The 21,814-nt window shown below is 35.4% G+C and overlaps 1 protein-coding gene across 6 annotated transcripts in view; it reads right to left on the bottom strand.

Annotated features, from left to right (window-relative positions):
* The window catches only part of HECTD2 (HECT domain E3 ubiquitin protein ligase 2), a 70,238-nt gene that overhangs the window by 28,578 nt on the left and 19,846 nt on the right, over window positions 1-21,814 (bottom strand). For all 6 annotated transcript variants that reach the window (XR_007406898.1, XR_007406897.1, XR_003143998.3 and 3 more), the window contains exons 3-6: window positions 5,073-5,211; window positions 4,272-4,374; window positions 3,771-3,860; window positions 1,913-1,977 (exon numbers count right to left, since the gene is read on the bottom strand). Coding sequence is in view for 2 of the 6 variants with exons in the window: in XM_025466496.3 (XP_025322281.1) it covers window positions 1,913-1,977; window positions 3,771-3,860; window positions 4,272-4,374; window positions 5,073-5,211 (397 nt within the window). In the remaining 4 variants the exon portion in view is untranslated. The remainder of the gene's footprint in view (window positions 1-1,912; window positions 1,978-3,770; window positions 3,861-4,271; window positions 4,375-5,072; window positions 5,212-21,814) is intronic.

Genomic DNA, 21,814 nt, shown 5'->3' with positions numbered 1-21,814 from the left:
GAAATATATAGATTCTTCTGTGCTTATTCTTGGCTGGTTCAGAAGACACCTAAAAAGTGAATTAAGTAGGGGCGCCTGGGTGGTCCAGTCGGTTAAGCATCTTATTCTCAATTTTAGCTCAGGTCATGATCTCAGGGTTGTGAGATGGAGCCCTGTGTTGGGCTCCACACTCAGCATGGGGTCTGCTTGAGATTCTTTCTCTCTGCCCCTCCCCCTGCTCATGTTCTTACATGCTCTTTCTCTCAAATAAACAAAATCTTAAAAGAAAAAAATGAATTAAGTGGGCTATAACATTTTATAAGGTAAATATCAAGACTAACTCAGGAAAGAGTTGAAAGCCTGAAGAATAATCAACAATTTTAGAATATTTATATTTTTGTTTTAATAAAGGATAGTTGATAGCTTAAAAATATTGATGAATTGAAGAAAGAAAATATGCTTGTGTTTATACATCTATTTCTGAAATGATATAGAAAAGTCTGCAAATCAAATCACACTGTAAATGCATCTAGTATGTTTCTAATTAAATTTGAAATTAAATTCGTATTTGAATACCTCTGGGAAGTAACTAATATGTAATCTTTTTCCATATTAATCTGGATATTCACATTATCAAATTTGACCAAGAGTTGTTGTTATCCTCAAAGCTGCCGAGTGTTTCTTTCTTGCCCTCTCAGGATCTACTGAATACCCTTTCATAAATACTCTGAAGTAACTTCTTGAATTAAAAATGGTTCACCTCAAAACCATACAATTTAAGGAAAATGCAAATTTATTACAATAATGACAAATTAGGAAAAATACTGTTAAAAAATCACATGAAACTACACAGTATAGTTTCAATTGTTTTAAAAAGGTGACTAGAAAAAAGATGGCAAAATATTGACATGTTTACTTTTAAAAAAAAAATACTAGTAGTGCTTTCTCTAAATTTTCTGTAATAACCATGAATTTCTTTGAAAATCAGAGCAATGCTATTAAAAAAATAGGGTACATTTAACATTTAGTAATAATTTTAAAAATTTATTTGAAAGAGAGAGAGAAAGAGAGGGAAAGTGCATGCATGTGAGTGAGGATGGGCAGAGGGAGAGAAGCTCAAGCAGATCCCCACCAGAGTGTGAAGCCTGATGTGGGGCTAGATCCCATGACCCATGAGATCATGACTTGAGCTGAAACCAAGACTCAGGTGCTCAATTGACTGAGCCACCCAAGTGCCCCTTAACATTTAATAATTTTTAAATGGGGCTTAATATTATATTTAAATGGGGCTTAATATAAACATTTGAATTATTATTTCTTTGGCTTTGGTAGAAGCTATTATTTAAGTTATACGCTACTTAAATAATATTAATTACATTGCTCATCATTCCTTATATAATGATTCAAGATTTAGTTCCAGAAAAAAAAATTTCAGTAGCCAAACTTATATTTCCTTATATTAGAAAGAAGAAAAATTTTGCTCTAGCTACTAAGAAATCCAAGGCTAAATTTAATGTCCATATAATTTAATTCTAGGTTACTGATGTAACTATCCACCCCATTTTTATACCACACATATATCTGTACATAACAAATTTTATATACAATTTTAAAGGATTCACAGATTCTGTGAAGCCCACCCTTTATGGAGCCTTCTGAGAAGTCACAAATCTCAAGTTAAAAAGTTTTGTCATAAGTGTTTTACAGGGTTTTTTTGGTCATAAATGGTTTATAGTTTCTTTCTGATCTGTTTTTAAATCAACTAAAATCTGAGAGTAAAAAAAATATATATTATAAATATATATTTATATATATATAAATTGGTATATATTTATATATACCAATAAGTATATACTTATTTATAATACATATATATATATATTGTATGGGACATAGAAATTATTTATATTAACTAAATATTAGGTAAAATTACCCTTTCCATTCTCGTAATAAGCTGTTAATGATTCCCTTTAATACTGTCTTCTGAATGTCTTGAGGCTACGGACAAAAGAAAATAATAAAAAATCAGGATTAGGTACTTAGGTGACTTTTATATGTTATTTGTATTTACAGAGCTGTTTTAATAACTAAAATAAGGCTTGATGACTGAGGACTACCATTTATGGCAGTATGATTTTCACATCTAAGCACTAGAGCACCAATGTCATAAGAGTACAATGAGAATGCTCCCTGAGATGTGCTGTGCACAAAAAAACCCTGCAAAATGTATATGGTGGCCCTCTGATGGCCAATCAGTTTTATATAACTGAAAAAAATTTCACTTTCCCTGGCTTGGCAGGATAAAATCATGAACACAAATCAAAGAGTAGCATGTTTAACAATAGAACACAACTGCATATATTTAAATAAATTTATTACTACCATTAACAAGTTACAATTAGCAGCTAAATCCACAATTCATTATTAAGTGCAATAAAATTATGTTCAATAAAAAATACAATTTTTATCATAACTGGACTTGGAAAAGGCATAAAATAACATTCCTATATAGTTTAATAATTCAAATATTAAAAGAAAAATCTTATTTCCATTTTAGAGAGTTTTCCCCTTGTGTTGTAGCTTTAATTTTTTAGTGTCTATAAAACACTGATATCATTTCGAGCCAAAAGAAGTCAGACAAATGTCCTAGGAATGGAACATTTTGGGTCACAGTATATATACATGCTTAGTGTTAGTAAATAACGTCAATTCTCCAAAGTGGTTGTACTAGTTTATACTACTACATCACGGTATGAAAGTTCCAGCTGTCCCACAATTCATGGTACTTAAAAAACCTTTTACTCATTTTGAATGGATGTGTAATGTTATTTACATTTCTCTCATGACAATTGTTATTATGTAGCTTTTCACGTATTTAATAATAAGTACAAAGATTAGAAATAAGACAAAGATACTATTACTTCTTTCATGCAAAATGATACAAGAGATTCTAGCCAGTGCAATGAGGCAAATACTTATATCTATCCATCCATATATGCAAGACAGAAGGACTGAAGAGGTGAAAGTCTTATTTTTCACAAATGATAAGGCTGTCAATACAGAAAATCCAAATAAAATGACTGATGAGCTATTAGAATTAATGAGTGAATTTGGCATGGTAAATAAAAATAAATATATGAAAGTATTTCTATATCCTAGTAATTAGAAAATGAAACTACAATAGCATAAAAAATTAAGTATTAGAACTAAATGTAACAAGATATGTATAAGGTATTTATCCAAAAATTACAAAGCATTACCAAGAAAAACTAAAGAAGATCTAAGTATGATTGGAGAGATATACCATGCTCATGGATTAAAAAATGTCAACTCCTCATAAATTCATCGACAGCACTGTAGTTCTCAAAATGTGGTCTCTGGGAACTTGTTAGAAACATAAATGCTTGGGCTATATGCCAGACCCAATGAATCTGAAACTCTGTATTTTAAGAAGCCCTTCCTGTATTCTGATACATACTAAAATTTGAGAACCACTATAGATTCAGTGCAATGTCAATACAATCAAATAATTTATTTCCTTTTGCTGACTAAATGAAGCATGATTTTATTTCAGCGAGCTTTCCCAAAGAAGGACTAGACATAAAAGTATTTTCTCCTTAATTCTCATTTAATAACAAAAAAGTCTAACTTTTGAGAATTCCAACTAAATTTACTATAAAATTATATAATTAGGCTACAAGGTGATTATTACAGTATTTGTGTGGCTGCTTTTGAAATACAAAAGAGACAAAGAACTATAATATTTGCATTTGTTCATAAATAGTACTTACAGTATTAAGTAAGGCATCATACACAGCATTCACAAATTTAGCATTAATCCCAGAATCTTCAATGGTATTAAATGAGGCGGTGGCATCTTTCTGCAAATGCAATTAATAAATTAAGTGTATATAACATTTAAGGACTGTTCTTAGTAATTTTGAAACATAACCATTACTTCACAATTTCTAATATTTTTTACAAGGATGATGAAAAAGAACTTTTAGGCAAAAGGCTAGAAATAAAAATGAATATATAAGAATTATTTTAATCAGTTTGTTTTTTAAAACTAAAAGAATGGAGTCAAACTTCATCATTAGTACAAACACAATCTTTGAGATAACACTTAAGTAATATTTATTTGTGATGGGTATAATTTCAGAAATTAATATATACATATGTTTGTTAAATAGCTGCTTAAGTCATTATTAGGTAGAAAAAGAACTAAGTTATCATATCTTCTTTGGAAAATTTAAAACTAAAACTGAAAAATGTGTTTTATGTGTTATTACCTTAAATGCAGCATTTAGTTCTGGGAAAGAATCAAATGTTGTTAGATAAAAATCATGTACTGCTTTCCAATCTCCTGTTGACTTAGCTTTTTCTACATCTTCCCTAAAATGAAAACATACATTAACTATAACAGATAGAAATATTATTCAGATAAAATAGCATTACTTCTTTAAAAATAAATGTCACCAAATATGTAATCTGAAACACTGAAGCTGAATACAGTATGTTCCAGTTAATGTAAATATAGTTTATGAACTTATAATTCTTAAATAGATCATGATATTAATTCAGCTTTCCATTCACTTGCTCTTTAAAAAGGTCATTCTTGACATGCTCCTTACAATTAATACTTTTCATAGCCAAACTTCTTGAGAGATTCTGTTTACATTCTCTGTCTCTACTTTCTTATTATCACTTAGTCCTTCTAGTACCCATTTGGATTATTTTTGGTAGTCACATAGCTTTTACAGTTTATGTGTCACATAGTAGATGAAATTGTATTTTTTTAAAAAAGGAAACATTATTTTATCACCACCTTTACCTCCTTTTGTCTGTTTTAACTCATATTCTTATTTAGTGTTGTTTCTTTTGCTGCAGCATTAGCTACCCCTTACCGGTTATTTATATATTTATTTTCACTTTCAACTTGAGATATCCAATCTTTTGTATCTTCACTCTTGACCAAGGCCTTATAAAGAGCCGCAGGTTCAATCAATTTCTCACACAAAAATATTAAATGATGTAAAGTACTGGCATGCAGATGACTGTATGTCTACACATAACAGTGAGCTGAAACTTACTGAAAGTCTTTCATAGTTTTGGGCTGGCGAGGAAGGACAGGTTCTGGAAGAACTGGGGCCTTTATTTCAGATGATAATGGGTCTACAGAAATGCGCTGTTTTTGTCTAACATCAAGGCAAATTGATGGTAGGTCTCTCACTGGGAAGTATAAAAAAAGCATTCAATGTAATTTTTAAAAATTTTTTTATTGATTCATTCATGAGAGACACAGAGAGAGAGAGGCAGAGACACAGGCAGAGGGAGAAACAGGCTCCATGCAGGGAGCCTGATGTGGGACTGGATCCCAGGACTCCAGGACCACACCTTGGGTGGAAGGCAGGCACTAAACCGCTGAGCCACCCAGGGATCCCCCATTCAATGTAATTAATAGTAAAATTTTTCTAAATCATAAAATGTCAGGCTAACTCAACATGAACAGAAAGCAAATGAATTATTTGGGATTGCATTCCCCTTGAGATCATATAACAGAAAATCTACCACAGGGAAGGGTACTTACTGAAGGCTCTATTGCCACCAGTCCCCCCTAACCCCAACTTCATCCACAACAGATATTAGGCCATATCTTATATTAAACATTATCCAGAGGTAATGTAAAGTTTCTTTCCCTTTTTCCTTTCCCAAAAGTTGTCTTCCAGGAAGTACTTTAGTAAGACTCAATGTTTTTAGTGTTATTACCTTTCTGAATATAAGCAAACCATTTATTTACATTCTCTGTAACTATTGTAGTTTTTGCCTCTTTAAAAAAATCAATTTGTATGACATTTTAATATATTTTTTTGTTAAATATTTGCCAGTTTACCCTTTGCCTTTTTGTTGCATTTCATAATCTTTTAATTGGAAAGAAAATAAATACAGGGGATCCCTGGGTGGCTCAGTGGTTTGACGCCTGCCTTTGGTCCAGGGCGTGATCCTGGAGTCCTGGGATCGAGTCCCACATTGGGCTCCCGGCATGGAGCCTGCTTCTCCCTCTGCCTGTGTCTCTGCCTCTCTCTCTCTCTCTCTCTCTATGTCTATCATGAATAAATAAATAAAATCTTAAAAAAAAAAAAGAAAATACAAAAAAATCTCACAGAAGGAATCTATGGCTTAATGAGTTATTATAAGATAAACACCTCTGAAACCATTGACCAGTTGAGGAATAGAGTCTTACCAAGTTCCTCCCTGCTCCAATTATCCAGATGTTAGACTCTGCCTATTTTAATTTTAATTTCTCTCAAATTTTTAGCTTTCTTCATTTCTTTTTAAATTTTAAACATTTCGTTCATCTTCTAGTTCTCTCAAGGCATTCTCTGGTATGTGTGTTTGTTTGCTTTTGTGTTCTTTCTGGTTCATTTTTAAATTCTAAAAAATATTTCTAATTGTTTCCTTGTAATTTTGATTTTATCACTATATAATGTCCCTTTCTCTCTCCAATAATTTCTTTGTGCTAAGTCTGCCTTATCTGATATTAATACAGCCATTACTATATATATCTTTTCCCACCCTTTTACTTTCAACCTGCCTATATTATTGTATTTGAATTGAGTTTCTTATAGACGGCATATAGTTAGGTCATGTTTTTTAATCTACTCTGCCAATCTCTTTTAGTTGATGTATTTTAGACCACTTACATTTAATGTAACCTGGCTATATTGATTCATTAGGGCTTAAGTTTGTCATTTTATTTTTTATTTTCCATTGGTTTTCTTTTTCCTATTGTCTTGTGGATTACTTGAACATTTTTTAGAATTCCATTTTGATTCATCTGTTGCTCTAAATATATTATATATACATAACTTATCATAGTCTATTGGTGTTATCATTTTATCAGTGTAGAAATTGTACCTATTACGTTTCTTCTTCAGTTCTCAGTTTATAATTATTAATTATCCTTATTCTGTAAGTAAGGGGGTGTTTCTCCCTGGCTGCTTTTCAAAGGTCTTTAGTTTTCAGAGATTTAAGTTATCATATATCTTGACATAGATTTCTTTGGGCTTATCCTGAATGTGGTTTGCTCAGTTTCTCAAACCTGTAGGTTTAGGTCTCTTGCCAAATATAGGAAGCTTTCAGTCATTTCTGAGTACTTTTTCAGCTTACCCTCTTTCTACTGTCCTTCCAAGACACCAATGACAAGAATGTAACTACTTCTGTTATGGTCCTGCAGGTCCCTGAGATAATTCATGCTTTCTAGTCTATTTTCTGTCTATTGCTCAGATTGGGTAATTTCCATTGTTCTATATTCCAGTTCATTTATTCCTGTCTCCTCCATTCTGCTGCTGAGCCCATCTACTAAGCACTTTATTTTGGTCACTGTATTTTCTTAATTATTAATACTTTCAAACCAATAGAATAGGTGAATATTTTACATATTCTAAATTCTACAATAGTGGAATGTACATATGTAGAATTTTAATTCTATTCTTATGTAATCAAGATACATTTTTGAACTAAACAAACATAGCTATATCAATCATGACAGTAGTAACGCAGCTATAAGGTATTTCCTTATCCGCTCTCCCAATAAATATCTATTCCTAGATCTATCACTAACTTCAATGAACTAAGATAAATTTCATTAGTGTTAGGGCATATTTTATACTAAAATGTCTTTCATATTAGAAGATACTACAGAGATGCCAATTTCTTATAATTAAAAGCGATGATTTTCAAATTTCACAATATATCAGAATCACATAGAGAGCTTGTTAAAACACAGATTACTAGGCCCTTCCCCAAAGTTTGTGATTCAGTAGGTCTGGGGTGGGGCCCGAGAATTTGTATTTCTAACATGTTACCAGATGATGGTGATGCTGCTAGTCTGAGGGTCACACTGAGAAACATTGTTCAGTGGTAAGAGGAAAGAACCATGGTGCTGACAGTAAAAACATTAAGTTTCTTTCATTCACTTCTACATAACTGATTTTTATATCCTTTATTAAGTATGGAAATATCCAATTTCTAGTAATTTTTACTTTAGGCACATATTGGACAGATGTTTAATTCATTAGCAAGTAAGATTAGATATCTCTACAAATGATTTATTATGTTTGGAAATCTTTATTAAGAAAGAAAGGGCATCTCAGCAGCAAAGAAACAGATGATAGTCTCTTCTCTCCAACACTAGTCTTGTTACTATTGTCTTGAGGCTCCTCTACAGTTTCTCTTCCTCTTCACCAGGCTTACCCTTTCCTATCCCTTCCCACACACCTTTCCCAACCTGGCTATAAACACCCACTATTAGATACACACAGACTCATTCAAATATAAATTAACTTATTCACTCACAAGAGCATATATACACATTTTTATACCCACTCATTTTTATTAATACCATGCTGAGGTGGAAGAAGAGTGAAATTTTAGCAAGAGAATTAGATTTTGGCAATGCCTGAGAGTGGGAAGATTCTTACGTAAGAGAAATAGTAATGGTAAGGCCAAGAGGATTATAGGGTGAGATTAGAACCAGAGGCCCAGACAGGATTTATTTTTAGGTCAGAAGGTAACTTGGACTGAAAAGTAATACAGAATGCTAAAGTACTATGTAAATGGAACTTGAGTCAGAAAGAAAGGCAGATCATTTGCTCACATTAGTGAATGAAAGCCAAACTACAGGATGTGACACTCAGCTATTAAGAAAGGAAGAACAACAGCTCACAGCTGCTCTCATGTCCCTAAATATCAAGGCATTGTTTCCAGAGACAAGCTTTCAGTCTGTTCTCACAGATGGTTATTAAAATCTAATTCAAAAGAGAAAATCAATAAATGTAGTGATGTGAGATTAATTAAATCTCAAACTGATATTATAAATGGAACAGGCAATTCTTTGTTCCATCACATACAGGTTTTTTTCTGCAACATAGAATACCGTAAATTCACTGAAAAAAGCCAAAATATATTTATCAGCGAAAACCTGTCATTTTGGTTTCATTCAGCCAATACTTGGGAACACTGTGTGCTAAATTGATAAGCAGTAATCATTTTCCCTTGCTTTTAATATAGTGCTGCCAATTTTAGTTGGTTGCTTAGAAACATTAAGTAAAACACTTGAAGCCAGTGCAAGAAGAATAAGGGTTCTAGTAGAAGCTGAAAGTATATAGAAAAAAACCATGAAGATCATAATACAACTGTGTATGAGAGTGTGAGATTATCAGTCAAATTTTGCCAGCCAACTCACTGTTTTCAAGAAGCTATCAGAAGCTGACTCTGGTTGAAAACTAGTAATATGTGGTTTTCCACAACTGTAGTCACCAAAATTAAGACTGACATTTTAAATTGGCCACATGATTAGGACACTGAAGATTGTTCCCCGCCATCTAGCACAGATGGCAATGACAACATCACAGGTAAACAAGAGTCTCTATGGAGGTTAGGTGTTCGTTCCTTATCCCTCTATTGCTGGAAAGGAAATATTGTTTTAAAAGGTTTGCGGCTGGTGACATACTGTTGCAAAATGCTATACTCTACGTTTCATCCTGAATTAAGTTATAATTAAGTAAATAATAAATAAGTAGTAACAACAACAAAAAAAGCACCAGCCTTGGGAGTAAGGGGCTTGGTCCTGTTGTTGGCTAGGTCACTAACCTTCATAACCTTAGATAGGTCACTGAAATTCCTTAAACCTCAATTTTGACATTATAAAATGAAAGAGGTGACCTAAGTCTGTTGTTCCCAAGACTCCAAAGAACTTCAAGGGCTACCTCATGGGACTGGTAATGGCGGGTATGTTTACTTAGAGCAGTTCAGCTTTCCTCTGTTTAATATAATGATGCTCTAAGAAAAATTTTACTTTTCAAAAGTGTTTTGCTATGAAAATAAAAAATAAAAATAGGTTTGAAAACCACTAGTTTAATAATCTCTAACTTCCATCTTTACAACTATTTAAGAACAAAATGGGTAGGGCTTACAAACCAATCAAAAAAGTTAAAATTCTCTATTAGAGTGAACTATATGAAGACATATAATAGAGAAACTGAAGCAGCATGGAAACTTACCATGCATAATGTCATCTAAACGCCTGATTTTAGTTACGACTTCCTATCCCCACAACAGGGTATAAGAAAAAGTTCTAAAATAAGAGTCAAAAGATCTGGGTTCTCTTTTGGGATTTTACGTTGACATGATGCAGTCATTTTAAGGTCAGTCCATAAATTCTTTTAGATTCCTCTATGAAAAGATGGAGTCTAACTTTTCTCCCTTGGAATATGGGTCAGCCTTAATGGATCCCTAACTAATAAAAAAATGTGACAGAGTGATGCTGTATGACTAGGTTATAAAAGGTAATAAAATTTCTGCTTGGCTGCCTCTTTTTGGGGTGCTCCACCTTGGAATTCAGTCACCATGCTGTGAAGAAGCCAAGCAGTCCATGAAAAGGCCAGCTGTAGGTGTTCCAGCTAGAACCTATTTAAAGTTTAAGGCCTATAGCCAGTATCAACCACCAGCATGTGAGTGAACAGACTTCATGGGATTTCAATATTGTAGAAACCAAAACAAATAAACAAGAGCAACCTTGAAGAGTCAGAAATCATGCAGGGAGGGGAAAAAAATGTAGAAACCTATCACTAGACTTTCAGCCAGAACTACCATCTTCTAGTAATTTGCCAAAATCATCAACTCATAGGGAAAGGGGAAAGGCACCTGCTATGTGTTCTCTAGGACTTTTAGAAAACATGGAGTTGTTCCTTTGGCCACATAGATGCTAATCTACAAGAAAAGTAATATTGTCGCCACCAAAGGAATGGGCACTGTTAAAAAATGAATGCCCCATAGATGTTACCATGGCAAAACTGGAAGAGTCTACAACGTTACCCAGCTTGCTGTTGGTATTGCTGTAAACAAGCAAGTTAAAGGCAAGGTTCTTGCCAAGAGAATTAATGTATATATGGAGCATATTAAGCACTCAAAGAGCCGAGATAGCTTCTTGAAGTTCATGAAGGAAAATGATCAGAGAAAGTAGGAAGCTGAAGAAAAAGGCATTTGGGTTCAACTGAAGCACCAGCCTGCTCCACCCAGCAAAGCACATTTTGTGAGAACCAATGGAAAGGAACCTCTGCTGCTGGAACCCATTCCCTATGAATTCATGGCAGGATAAATGTAAAGAACAACAACAAACCCCCCCAAAACCCCTTGAGACTAAAATACATGCATAAATACATAAAATAAAAACCTATCACTAACTTAGAGGGATAAAACACAGTACAATCAGGAAACAAGAGGGTTCTATAAAAAATGAAATATTTAGAGAGGGGAGAAAAAAGAATTCCTATTCGTTAAAAGTATATTAGCAGAAACAAAATATTTAATAGAAGGGTTTTGAGGGAATGCCCTTAAAATGTATAGCAAAAGCATAAAGAAATGGAAAATAGAAGTGAAAAAAAATACGGAAATTAGGAAATTAGAAAGTCTGGCTTTTGAGTAATAGGAGATCCTATTACTCAAGAAAAGAGAAGCAGATGAGAGGAAATCATCAATGAAAAGTTTCTAGAAAATTTCTTGGAATCCAAGGACATGAACTGCTAGATGAAAAAGGCCTACCAAACATGTTGCACAAGGGATGAAACTAGACCCACACCAAGTCACAGCTCTGTGCAATTTTAGAGAAAGCCCCAAAGCAACAAGATCATTCTATGTATGTATGCATGTATTTTAATCTTGAGGGGTTTTTTGTTTTTGTTGTTGTCCTTATACAAAGGACCTGGAAAGTGAGAGCTGTACCCCGCACACACTTAAACAGAATGACCCAAGAGTGAGTCATTTTGATGCCTGCCAACACCAAGATCCTGACTACTTCTGTACTCTTCTTTTTAAACTGAAGATAGAAAGAAGAGGTGAGCCCAGCCCAGACTGTTATCTGTACTTTGGCTTGTCTTGCCAGTGGGGTGATGAAATCCCTGGTCTCCATTTCTTGCTGTGCTATCTGAATCAGCTGAGGGCACTCCGGTCACCTCAGGGCACTTTAACCTGGTACTCCTGACAGACGGAGGGGTTGTATTTCTGTCTGACATCTAATACATACATAGTCCAACAAATCACAGCTCTGTCAGACATGCTTTGTTCCTCTGGACTCACTCATGACCTTGCTCACTAACTTCCCCAGAAAGGAGTCATGCATTCTTATGGAAGCTGAAGCTAGATCTGACTCAAGAGACTGTTCAGACTATCATCTCTTCACCTAATAATGGGAATACTGTCCCTTAAACACCCAAAGTTTATGCTTGCTATTCCATTTTTCAAAACTAAGCAGTGTGTGTATGTGATTACATATATAATTTAAGCAGTATATTGCTTATAGCAATGTATAAAGACAGCAAAACTATTTTTTTTTTAAATCACAGGAACAGTAGTTACCCCTGGACAAAAAGGTAGGGCAATGCAACTGGGTGGGTTCACAGAAGCTTGTAATGTTCTTTTTCCTAATTCGAGCACTAAGTTCATGTGCTTTCCTTTTATTACTAAAACCGTATACAACTGTTGATTCTTCTATATGTGTGATGTTTCAAATTTTTAAACATTTGTGCAATTACTCATGAAATAAGAGAAAGAAAACTGAAACAAGAGAAAGAAAACTCCTGCCACCACAGCCCCTTCCCTACAACTTAGCTGCCCATAATATTATCACATTTACTGAATTTCATAAGGCATGAAACTGAATACTTTTAAATGCTTTTTTTCCATTTATCCTTACAGCCTTATGAGGTAGCTTCTTTGTTATGCTATGTTACAGACGGAAAAACAAGCACAGAGATCTAACTTTTCCAGAATCATCAGTTACAGAGCCAGGATTCAAACCCATCTGGATAAGTTACACCACCATGTTTTTTCCACAATCAAATAATGCCAAATCTTCCACCATGTATAAGAACAAGTAGCAAAACTGAACCCTAAATTTACATGGAAGTAGGACTTGGTAAACTATGAAATATCAAAACAAAGCTCAACAAGGATCAAACAAAATCACTATGTTAGAAAATGAACCCTTTAAGTCACAAAACTTTGAAGTAGAGGATATTTTACAACTCATAATACTCCAATTCCTCATTCTATAAATGAGTAAATGGAGGCTTATGAGGGCTAAGTGTAATGTCTAAGATCGCAACTGACAGTTACTGGTAGTAATTAGCTCAAATACTCAGTTCTTATTTAATATCATAATTTACAATGTGTGGGTATCAGACAGGTAATAAATGAGCTACAAACTGAAGGATCCCTCTATCAATTCAGTATTTTTACTGCTTTTGACTATGTCAGTAGTGGCAGGCAGGCAACTGAAAACAGGGAGGCCAGAGTGATTAGTCATAACAGGTGGTGTTTACATCATTGTCTTTAGGGTGATTTTCTAAACATTTGGCAAAAAATAAAATTGAAGGTGGGAGAGAGAAAGGAAGAAAGAGGGAGAAAAAAAACCCTCTGACTCATAGGACTTTAGTCACCAGAGCCAAATATATTGCAATATTTTCATTAGTTTTTTGAAGATGTACTTTTTACTTAGTTTAATGATGTTTATGTTTGTAAAACTGCAATAAAAACACAGGTGAAATGTTCTTTACAGATCTAGTTATAAAAATATTCAAAAGTCCTTTTTACAAAAGGTTACCTCTAGTGGAAAGGATGCCTTATACTGGATGTATCTTAGAGAATTTATTATAGAGAAAGGTCTAACATTCCAACAGGGAAAACTGACCAGAAACCCAGATATATTTCCTCGTTTAGTAAACTATCTGCCAAGTAAAGACCCTATGTACCACAGAGGCTAGAACCTGAAGATACACAGATGAATTAAAAACTCAAGGAGACTGTAGATGCATTTACTCTCAGACCCAACAATTCCACTTTTAGGAATATCTTAGAAACACAAAAAGATGTATGTACAGATTCATTCATTGTGGCATCATTTAGTAAAAGAATGGACACAACTCATTTCTTTTAATAGGATTTAAAAATTTTATTTATTTATTTATGATAGTCAGAGAGAGAGAGAGAGAGAGAGAGAGAGAGAGAAAGGCAGAGACACAGGCAGAGGGAGAAGCAGGCTCCATGCACCGGGAGCCCGACGTGGGATTCGATCCCGGGTCTCCAGGATCGCGCCCTGGGCTAAAGGCAGGCGCCAAACCACTGCGCCACCCAGGGATCCCTAATAGGATTTTTTTTAAAGATTTTACTTATTTATTCATGAGAGACACAGAGAGACAGAGGCAGAGACACAGACAGAGAGAGAAGAAGGCTCTATGTAGGGAGCCTGATACGGGACTCGGTCCTGGGACTCGAGGATCATGTCCTGGGCCAAAGACAGACACCCAACCGCCGAGCCACCCTGGCGTCCCTCTTTTAATATGATCTTATTAAATAAGTTATAGTATATCTAATACAGTGGAATTATAAAAAAGAATGAGGGATCTCTTTATATACCAATAAAGAAAAAAAATCCAGATGTACTAACTAAAAACAACAAGGTGCTGGACAAGGCATATACAGTTATCTTTTCTTTAAGAAGAGGTGGGAAATGAGAATGTATATTTGCTTTCATTTGCATAAAGAAACACAGGAAATAATAGACAGCAGAGAAGAATGTAAAGATGAGACATCTGAAACATATTTTTAAAAACAGTTTCGACTTTGGAAACACACAAGTGTGTCACCTATTCAAAAAACTAACTTCAATATAAAAAATAAAAAGGATAGGCCTTTCCCTCTCCAAAATAGAGGTTTAAGAAGCCTAAAAACTGGTAAAGAGACATGTAAGTAAACAAATAAATGCAGCAGGGTACTCTAAGTTCTTGATAGATACATTTCTCCCATAGGCATAGTTAGCAAGAGTCAAGTCCAATGTACTTACTCTGACCCAGGGGAAGGATTTTGGAGATTGAGTCTAAAATCAGTTCATTCTCCACAAAAACCTGGAGATGGGGTCATTTGAGGCTTTGTAGATACTTCTTCTAGGGTAAGATTCCTAAAGCAGCTATTTCAAGACCTTTTCATCTTCCCAGATGGCAAGTCCTGCGCTGAGTTTCTTCTAACAGCTTGCTTCTCTGTCTGCTTCTAAAGTTGCTCTTGGAGGAACTGTGAAAACTCTCGGGTACTTCACCTGTGTAGAATTGCAGGACCCCACCACGCAGAGATCCAACCGCCATTTGAGCTAAAGACCACTTTGTTTTTCCCTGAGCTATTTCAGAATGGTAAAGATCATGATCTGCATTCCTCCAGAGTTAGGCAGAAAACTGCAGTGCTCACTATGTCCCATTGGGGCTCCTCTAGAGCAAACTCATGAAATGCACTGAGCTGGGAGAGGAACAGTGTCCCTGAGGTAAACGTCAGAGTTCCTGTCTACTCTTTTCTGAATTATCAGGACTGCAAAGACATTATAAAAGATATGGGGAGAAACTGCTTCACCTCTTCTAAAGATATTCTGTGCTATTTAAAGACATTTAAAAAAATGTTTATTTATTCATGAGAGACACAGACTGAGAGAGAAAGGCAGAGACATAGGCAGAGAGAGAAGCAGGTTCCCGATGTGGGACTCGATTCCGGATCCCAGGATCATGCCCTGAGCTGAAGGCAGGCTCCCAACTGCTAAGCCATGCAGGATACATTAACAGTTTAGAAAGAAAGATACAAAAGAATAAGAGAATGTAATGCTAATCCCCTTCCACCATTACTTACCAGTTTATATTGTTTTTCTGAAGATGTATCATCCCTAGCAGCTGTTGTAGTAGGTAAAACTCCTACACTTCTCTGATCTTCAAAAGGACAGCCAACTCGACAGGCATACCTAGTCATGTGATCTACAGGGAGGAAAGGCATCCCTCAGCTGTTAGGTAAACCCACGCTGGGCTTTTGCAGCTTCTCTAATACCACTTGAAGATCAGATGGGGAGACAAGCTGTTAGAGAATACACAGCATAGGTCCTGCTACCAGAGAAGAGGGAGGAAATGATAATAACTGCCAAAGATGGTACATCTTTGAGGAAACAATCTAACTGGCAAGTAAAAGAGGCTTTCCAAAAGATCAAGGAGGTATAAACATGCTTACATTTAGAAGACTGAGTCTAATTTCCCATTCAATAAAAGAATTCTTTCTGCAACAGCCCTGACAGTTCCATAGTGTATGAACTCCAAGTCACACCTGAATCCAGGTGGCATCCAGACGAAATAGCTAGAAGAAGTTAACACTAGGAGTTCTAATGAAGTAAAAGAAGTGTGCTAAGAGTCTGCTTCTCGAGAGTGGTGTAAACACATACTCCAAGTTCAGATTGGGGCTGAGTCCAGATTCCACAGGACTGGCACAGATGAGAGGGAAACAGACAAGTGGTGGGAGCTCAAACAGACAGACCATATTCAGAGTCAGTGCATCCACCCAAGGAGAAGGCAGGTAGGTTGTGGGCAAATACATTGGTTCAGACAGCAGGATTTTGGTACAGACAGAATAGAATATAGGAATCAGAGTGGAAGCAAAGGCTAATGAATTTGAACAACAGTCCAAACAAAGAAGGTTATAGCTATTCATGACTTTCTTTTTGACTACCATTCTCCATAGCAGACATTTCAATGTTCTTAAGATTCTTAACACTGTTGTGCGCTGAACTGTGTGTCTGTCAAATAAATAAGTTTGAAGATATTTTGAAGTCCTAAACTCTATGACCTGTGAATGTGACCTTATTTGGAAAAAGGGTCTTTGTAGATGCAAACAAATTAAGACGAGGTCATACTGGATTAGGGTGGGCCCTAATTCAATGATTGGTGTCCTTACAAGAAGAGGGCAATTTGGACACAGACATACAGGAGAGAATGCCACGTGAAGACAGAGATAGCAATTGTTGAGAGGCATCTACAAGCCAAGAGACACCAAGGATTGCTGGTCATCACCAGAGGCTAGGACAGAGGCATGGAACAGATTCTCCCTAAGAACCTTCAAAAGGAACCAATTCTACCAATGTCTGGATTTCAGACCCCTCCAGAACCATGAGAGAATAAAATTCTGCTGTTTTAAGCTATCAGGTTTGTGTTCTATGTTATAGCAACAGGAGGAAATTAATACACCCTCCAAGGAGATTAGTGAATTCAAGGCAAGAAGAAGTAAGTTTCCTACTTCCATTTCCTCTTCCTACTTCCTCTCTTCCCTCTCATTCCATAGTATAAGAAGTGCTCTTCTCTCTTTGCTGGAGCTGACAACTTAACCACTGTGGTTTGCATTTTTTCTTTGATCCTATCCTCATACCACTTCTCTATTCTACTAGTTTGTTTTATTATTCTATTTTCCCACTGCAACTTTAGTCTCTCCATCTGTATTAGATCCTTTCCCTTGACCACACTACTCTGCAAGATCCCGCTTTTCTTTCAGTTCAAGCTAAGCTAAATAAAGGCAGTCTACACTGTCCCTATATCCTTGCCACTAATCTGTCCCCTAACTTTCTACAACTTGAATTCTTCTCATACCATCCTATTAAAACTGTTATCTTAAAAGTCACCAATATACGCATTAAACAACAAATCCTTGGCTTTGTCTCGGTGCTTACTCATCTCATCGGTGTTCTCACTTAGCAATGACACTGTAGACAAAATCCTCTCCTGTAAATTTTCTCGATTTTTTTAAAGATTTATTTATTTAATGTAGAGGAAAAGAAAAGGGTATAGGCACGATGCAGGAGTTGGGGGAGGGACAGAGGAAGAGAATTTCAAGTACACTCCTCATCAAGTGCAGAGCCTAACGAAGGGCTCCACATGGTGCCTGACCTCATGACCCATGAGATCATCACCTGAGCTAAAACCAAGAGTCAGATGCTTATCTGACTAAGCTACCCAGGCACCCCTCTTTTCCCTTGATTTCCAAGTCACAGCACAACATGGTTCTTTACCCTCTTAAAGGACTCACTTTCTTTTTTTTTACCAACTCTTTTAATGAAGGCATTATCCAAAACTACCTTTGGCTCACTTTTCCTTTTTCTTTGTCTGCCATTCATTAGCTATATAAGTTCCTGAAGGACAAGTCACTTAAAACTCTCTGTGGCCTAAGTTTCCTTGCCTTTAAAATGAGAAAATAATTCCAACCTTTGGCTACTGTAAGGACTAAATGAATTCATATATGCACAGTGCTCATAACACGAATGGCACATAGTAAGAACTACATGAAGTTGCTGTTGTGGCTGCTGCCTTTATTGCTTTGGCACAAACACTCTGACAGCTATTTCCTCTGCCTTGAGTTCTCTCTTTTTTTACTCTATGCAATAAACACAGTTGACCCTTTAACAATATGGGGGTCAGGAGTACCAAACTCTCGTGCAGTTGAGGTATAATCCATGTATAGCTTTTGACACCAAAACTTAATTACTAATAGCTTACTATTGACTGGAAGCCTTAATGATAATATAAACAGTTGGTATTTTGTATGTTATGTGTATTATATACTGTATTCTTATAATAAGCTAGAGAAAATAAAACAGGAAAATCACAAGGAAAATACATTTATTATACTGTATTTATTGAAAAAAATCTGCATATAAGTGGACCTATGCAGTTCAAATCTGTGCCATTCAAGAGTCAACTGGTCAACTGTACTTGCTAAGAACCTCTAATGGACAAGGTAAAAACTGCTTAGGGCCTGCAAAGATTACAAAGGTATTTATTCCTTCATGGGATACAGTCTAAGAGATTATAGTATTCAAATGATAATATGTAAGACTAAGTGACTGATAAGAAGTAATAACAAAGGAAAATCTAAATGGAAAGTCAAAGAAGGGAAGAACTATATCTGGTTGGGGAGAATCAGCAAAGGTTCAATAAAGAAGTAGCATTGAAGGATAGGATCTGTCAGGTAGAAAAGAGGAGAGAGTGCATTCCAGGCAGTGGGAATAAACTGGCAAAATCTCTGAGGTAAGGTATGAGGCATCCAAGAGAACAGCTGAAATATAAGTTATATGTAGGAGAAAAGTGGGAGATAACATTGAAAAGCTGTCATATTTTGAATGTCCTTGAGTGTCAAGGTAAAAATTTTTTATTTAATTTTGGAAGCATTAGGGAGTATGAAGATGATGTAATTAGAGTTGTATGATTAATGTGATATGATTAATCAGGCAAGAGAAACAAGTCAATCAGGAATTTCCTCTGTCAGATAGAGGAACAAAAGTTTTGTCAGAAAATGTGGATTGAATATTGGTTTGGACATTGGACATTTAGCAGTGACCTCAGCCAAGTCATTTACCCTCTCTGAACTTGTTTCCTTACAAAATAGTGTGGTAAACAGAAACTAAGATGGCCCCCATTAGTCTCAACTTTTTCATGTCCCATCAGGATTACATTACATTACATGACAAAAGGACTGTGCAGATATAAATAATTAATTGGTTGACCTTAAAACAGGGAGATTATCCAGGTAGGCAAAACCTAATAACACAAGACCTTGAGAAGCAGAGTTTTCTCCCACTGGTTGCAAAAGACAAAGTCAGGGAGACTAGAAGCATGAAGGGGATTCAACACAAGGGCTCCTGCCACCAGCCTTAAAACAGGAAGCGACAATACTCCAAGAGGCTCTGTGAGTGGACGTGGCAGACTCCAAGTGGTCTTGTTAGGAGCGGAGAACAGCCCTGCCTTATAGCCAGCAGAGGTTCTGCCAGCAACCTGAAGATGCTTGGAGGAGGATTCTTTCCCAGAGTACAGCCCAGCCAACACTTTGTGAGATCTGAGTAGAAAACCCAGCCACACTCACCAAGATCTCTGACTTAAAGAACTATCAGCTAAGAAGTGGGTATTGCTTTTAAACCATTAGGTTTGTGGTGATTCGTTAGACAGCAATAGAAAACTAATACAGCAGGGATTCTAATATCTACTCTATTTTACGTGATTGTTGCGAGACTCAAAAAAATGTATATACATAAATATAATTTATAGCTGTTTTCCAGTTAACATGTCATTTCTCTCAACTCATCAAATAGGCTCAATTTCTTTATTTCTTTAAAGGTACCACAATTACAGGCTTGTTTTGTTTAGTTGTGGGTTGGGGGACTGAAATAAAGGGCACTAGTGCCTCCTTGGAGGGAGACTGAAGTGATAGAATGTGTGTGTGACTGTGTGTGTGTGTGTGTGTGTGTGCGCGTGCGCGCACACTGTGAATGTACAAATAAAGGAAGAAAGAAGTTATCAAAGGCAAAGGTTGATAAATGAAATAATGTAAAGATGAACTTGCAAAAGCATAGAATAAGTCTAGCACTATCATGGAGTGTCACCTGAAAATCTGTGTGAGAGTAATTTATGCCACATGCAGCTTATGGACACAAGCAATTTACCAAAACCTATGTCCTTAAACATTTCTAGGTTTGTTTTGTGTCATTTGGATGCAGGGACATTTGAAACTTTGCAGATTTGTTTTGTTATAGGCTAGGGGAACTTAAAATTATGCAAGTAATGGATGTTTCCTGAGACAAAACAATACAGAGCTGTATGAAGAAATAAAGCATATTTAAATTCTACTTTCTTGAGGAAACCATAAAACTGATTAGTGGGCATCCTTCCATACCTCTTTATATGCTCAAAGAAGTATAAAAGGTTTCCTTACTCTTAAAAACCTGGAGTCATATTGCACCTATTATGTATAACTTGTGTTTTTCATTTTACAGTGTACTGTGGGCATTTCTCCTAGACACTTTATACACGTATCACATTTTTCGTAACCAGGCATAGTACTCCAAGCTACTCATTCATAAAGTGCCAATTTTCACACTCCCTAGACATCACAGATGCAAATCCTTTCATTCTCTGCAACCACAGAGGAAAATGTTAACTTATTGTTATTTGTACTTTAAATACAAGATTGTATTTAAAAGGATTGAGCATCCTTTCATATGTGTAGTAATTGCTTAAATTTCCTCTTTTGATTGGTCTGTTCAGATCCCTTGCCTTTTCTTTATTGGAATGTTCATTTTACTGATTTATTAATAGTCTTTATGATCAATGATATGTTTTTCAAGGACTATGACATTTGTAGATGTTTATACTTTAGGACTTTAAGGAATTCCTATGGAAGTTTTACATTTTTTTATGTATCTAAACTTGTCAATTTTTTGTTTTATGGCTCTTGACATTGTTATTGTGCCAAGAGATTTTTTATATAAATAACCCCCTGTGTTTTCTTCTAGTACTTTGTAGTTTTAAAAAATCTCAGGTTATTATTAGCAATATTATCCAGTTATCCCTAACTCTATTTTTTTGAATAAATGAATACCACTTACATACTATATTTTTTACTCATTTATCTCTACCTATTTGGCTGTCTTTGTGGCAGTATTGCAATTACAATAGCTCTATAATATACGTACTATGGAGGAAAAGGCTCCTTCATTATTTTTGCTTGCATTTTCTTGGACACTAATTCTTATAGCGCACAAACGGCATTACTTTCTTACAATTCACACCCCCCCGCCCCAAAACTGTTGAAAAACGTATTAAATGCAGAGAGTAAACTGGATATACTTGACATCTTGTTTTTCCCTCTCATGACCTTTTAGTATTTTGATAAAGTCTTACAGTTTTCCTCATACAGGTTTGCTTACCTTCTTTTAGGTTTATTTCTAAGTATTTCATTATTTTCCATCAAGTCTTCTAATAGATTATTCCTCAAATAAAAGAAGTCTATTGAATTTTCATATATTTGTATTGTGTCTGGCTGCCTAACCAAATTCTGTTATTCATCAGCTTTGTATGTCATTCATGCCTTACCCCAGGTAACAATCACCTAAAAATAACAATTTTGCTCCTTTCTGTAAATATTTATACAGCTTATT

Source organism: Canis lupus, chromosome 28, assembly GCF_003254725.2.
Source record: "Canis lupus dingo isolate Sandy chromosome 28, ASM325472v2, whole genome shotgun sequence".
Taxonomy (NCBI): domain Eukaryota; kingdom Metazoa; phylum Chordata; class Mammalia; order Carnivora; family Canidae; genus Canis; species Canis lupus.
Note: the sequence above shows the minus strand (reverse complement) of the source record. Positions and strands in the feature narration are given on the sequence as shown.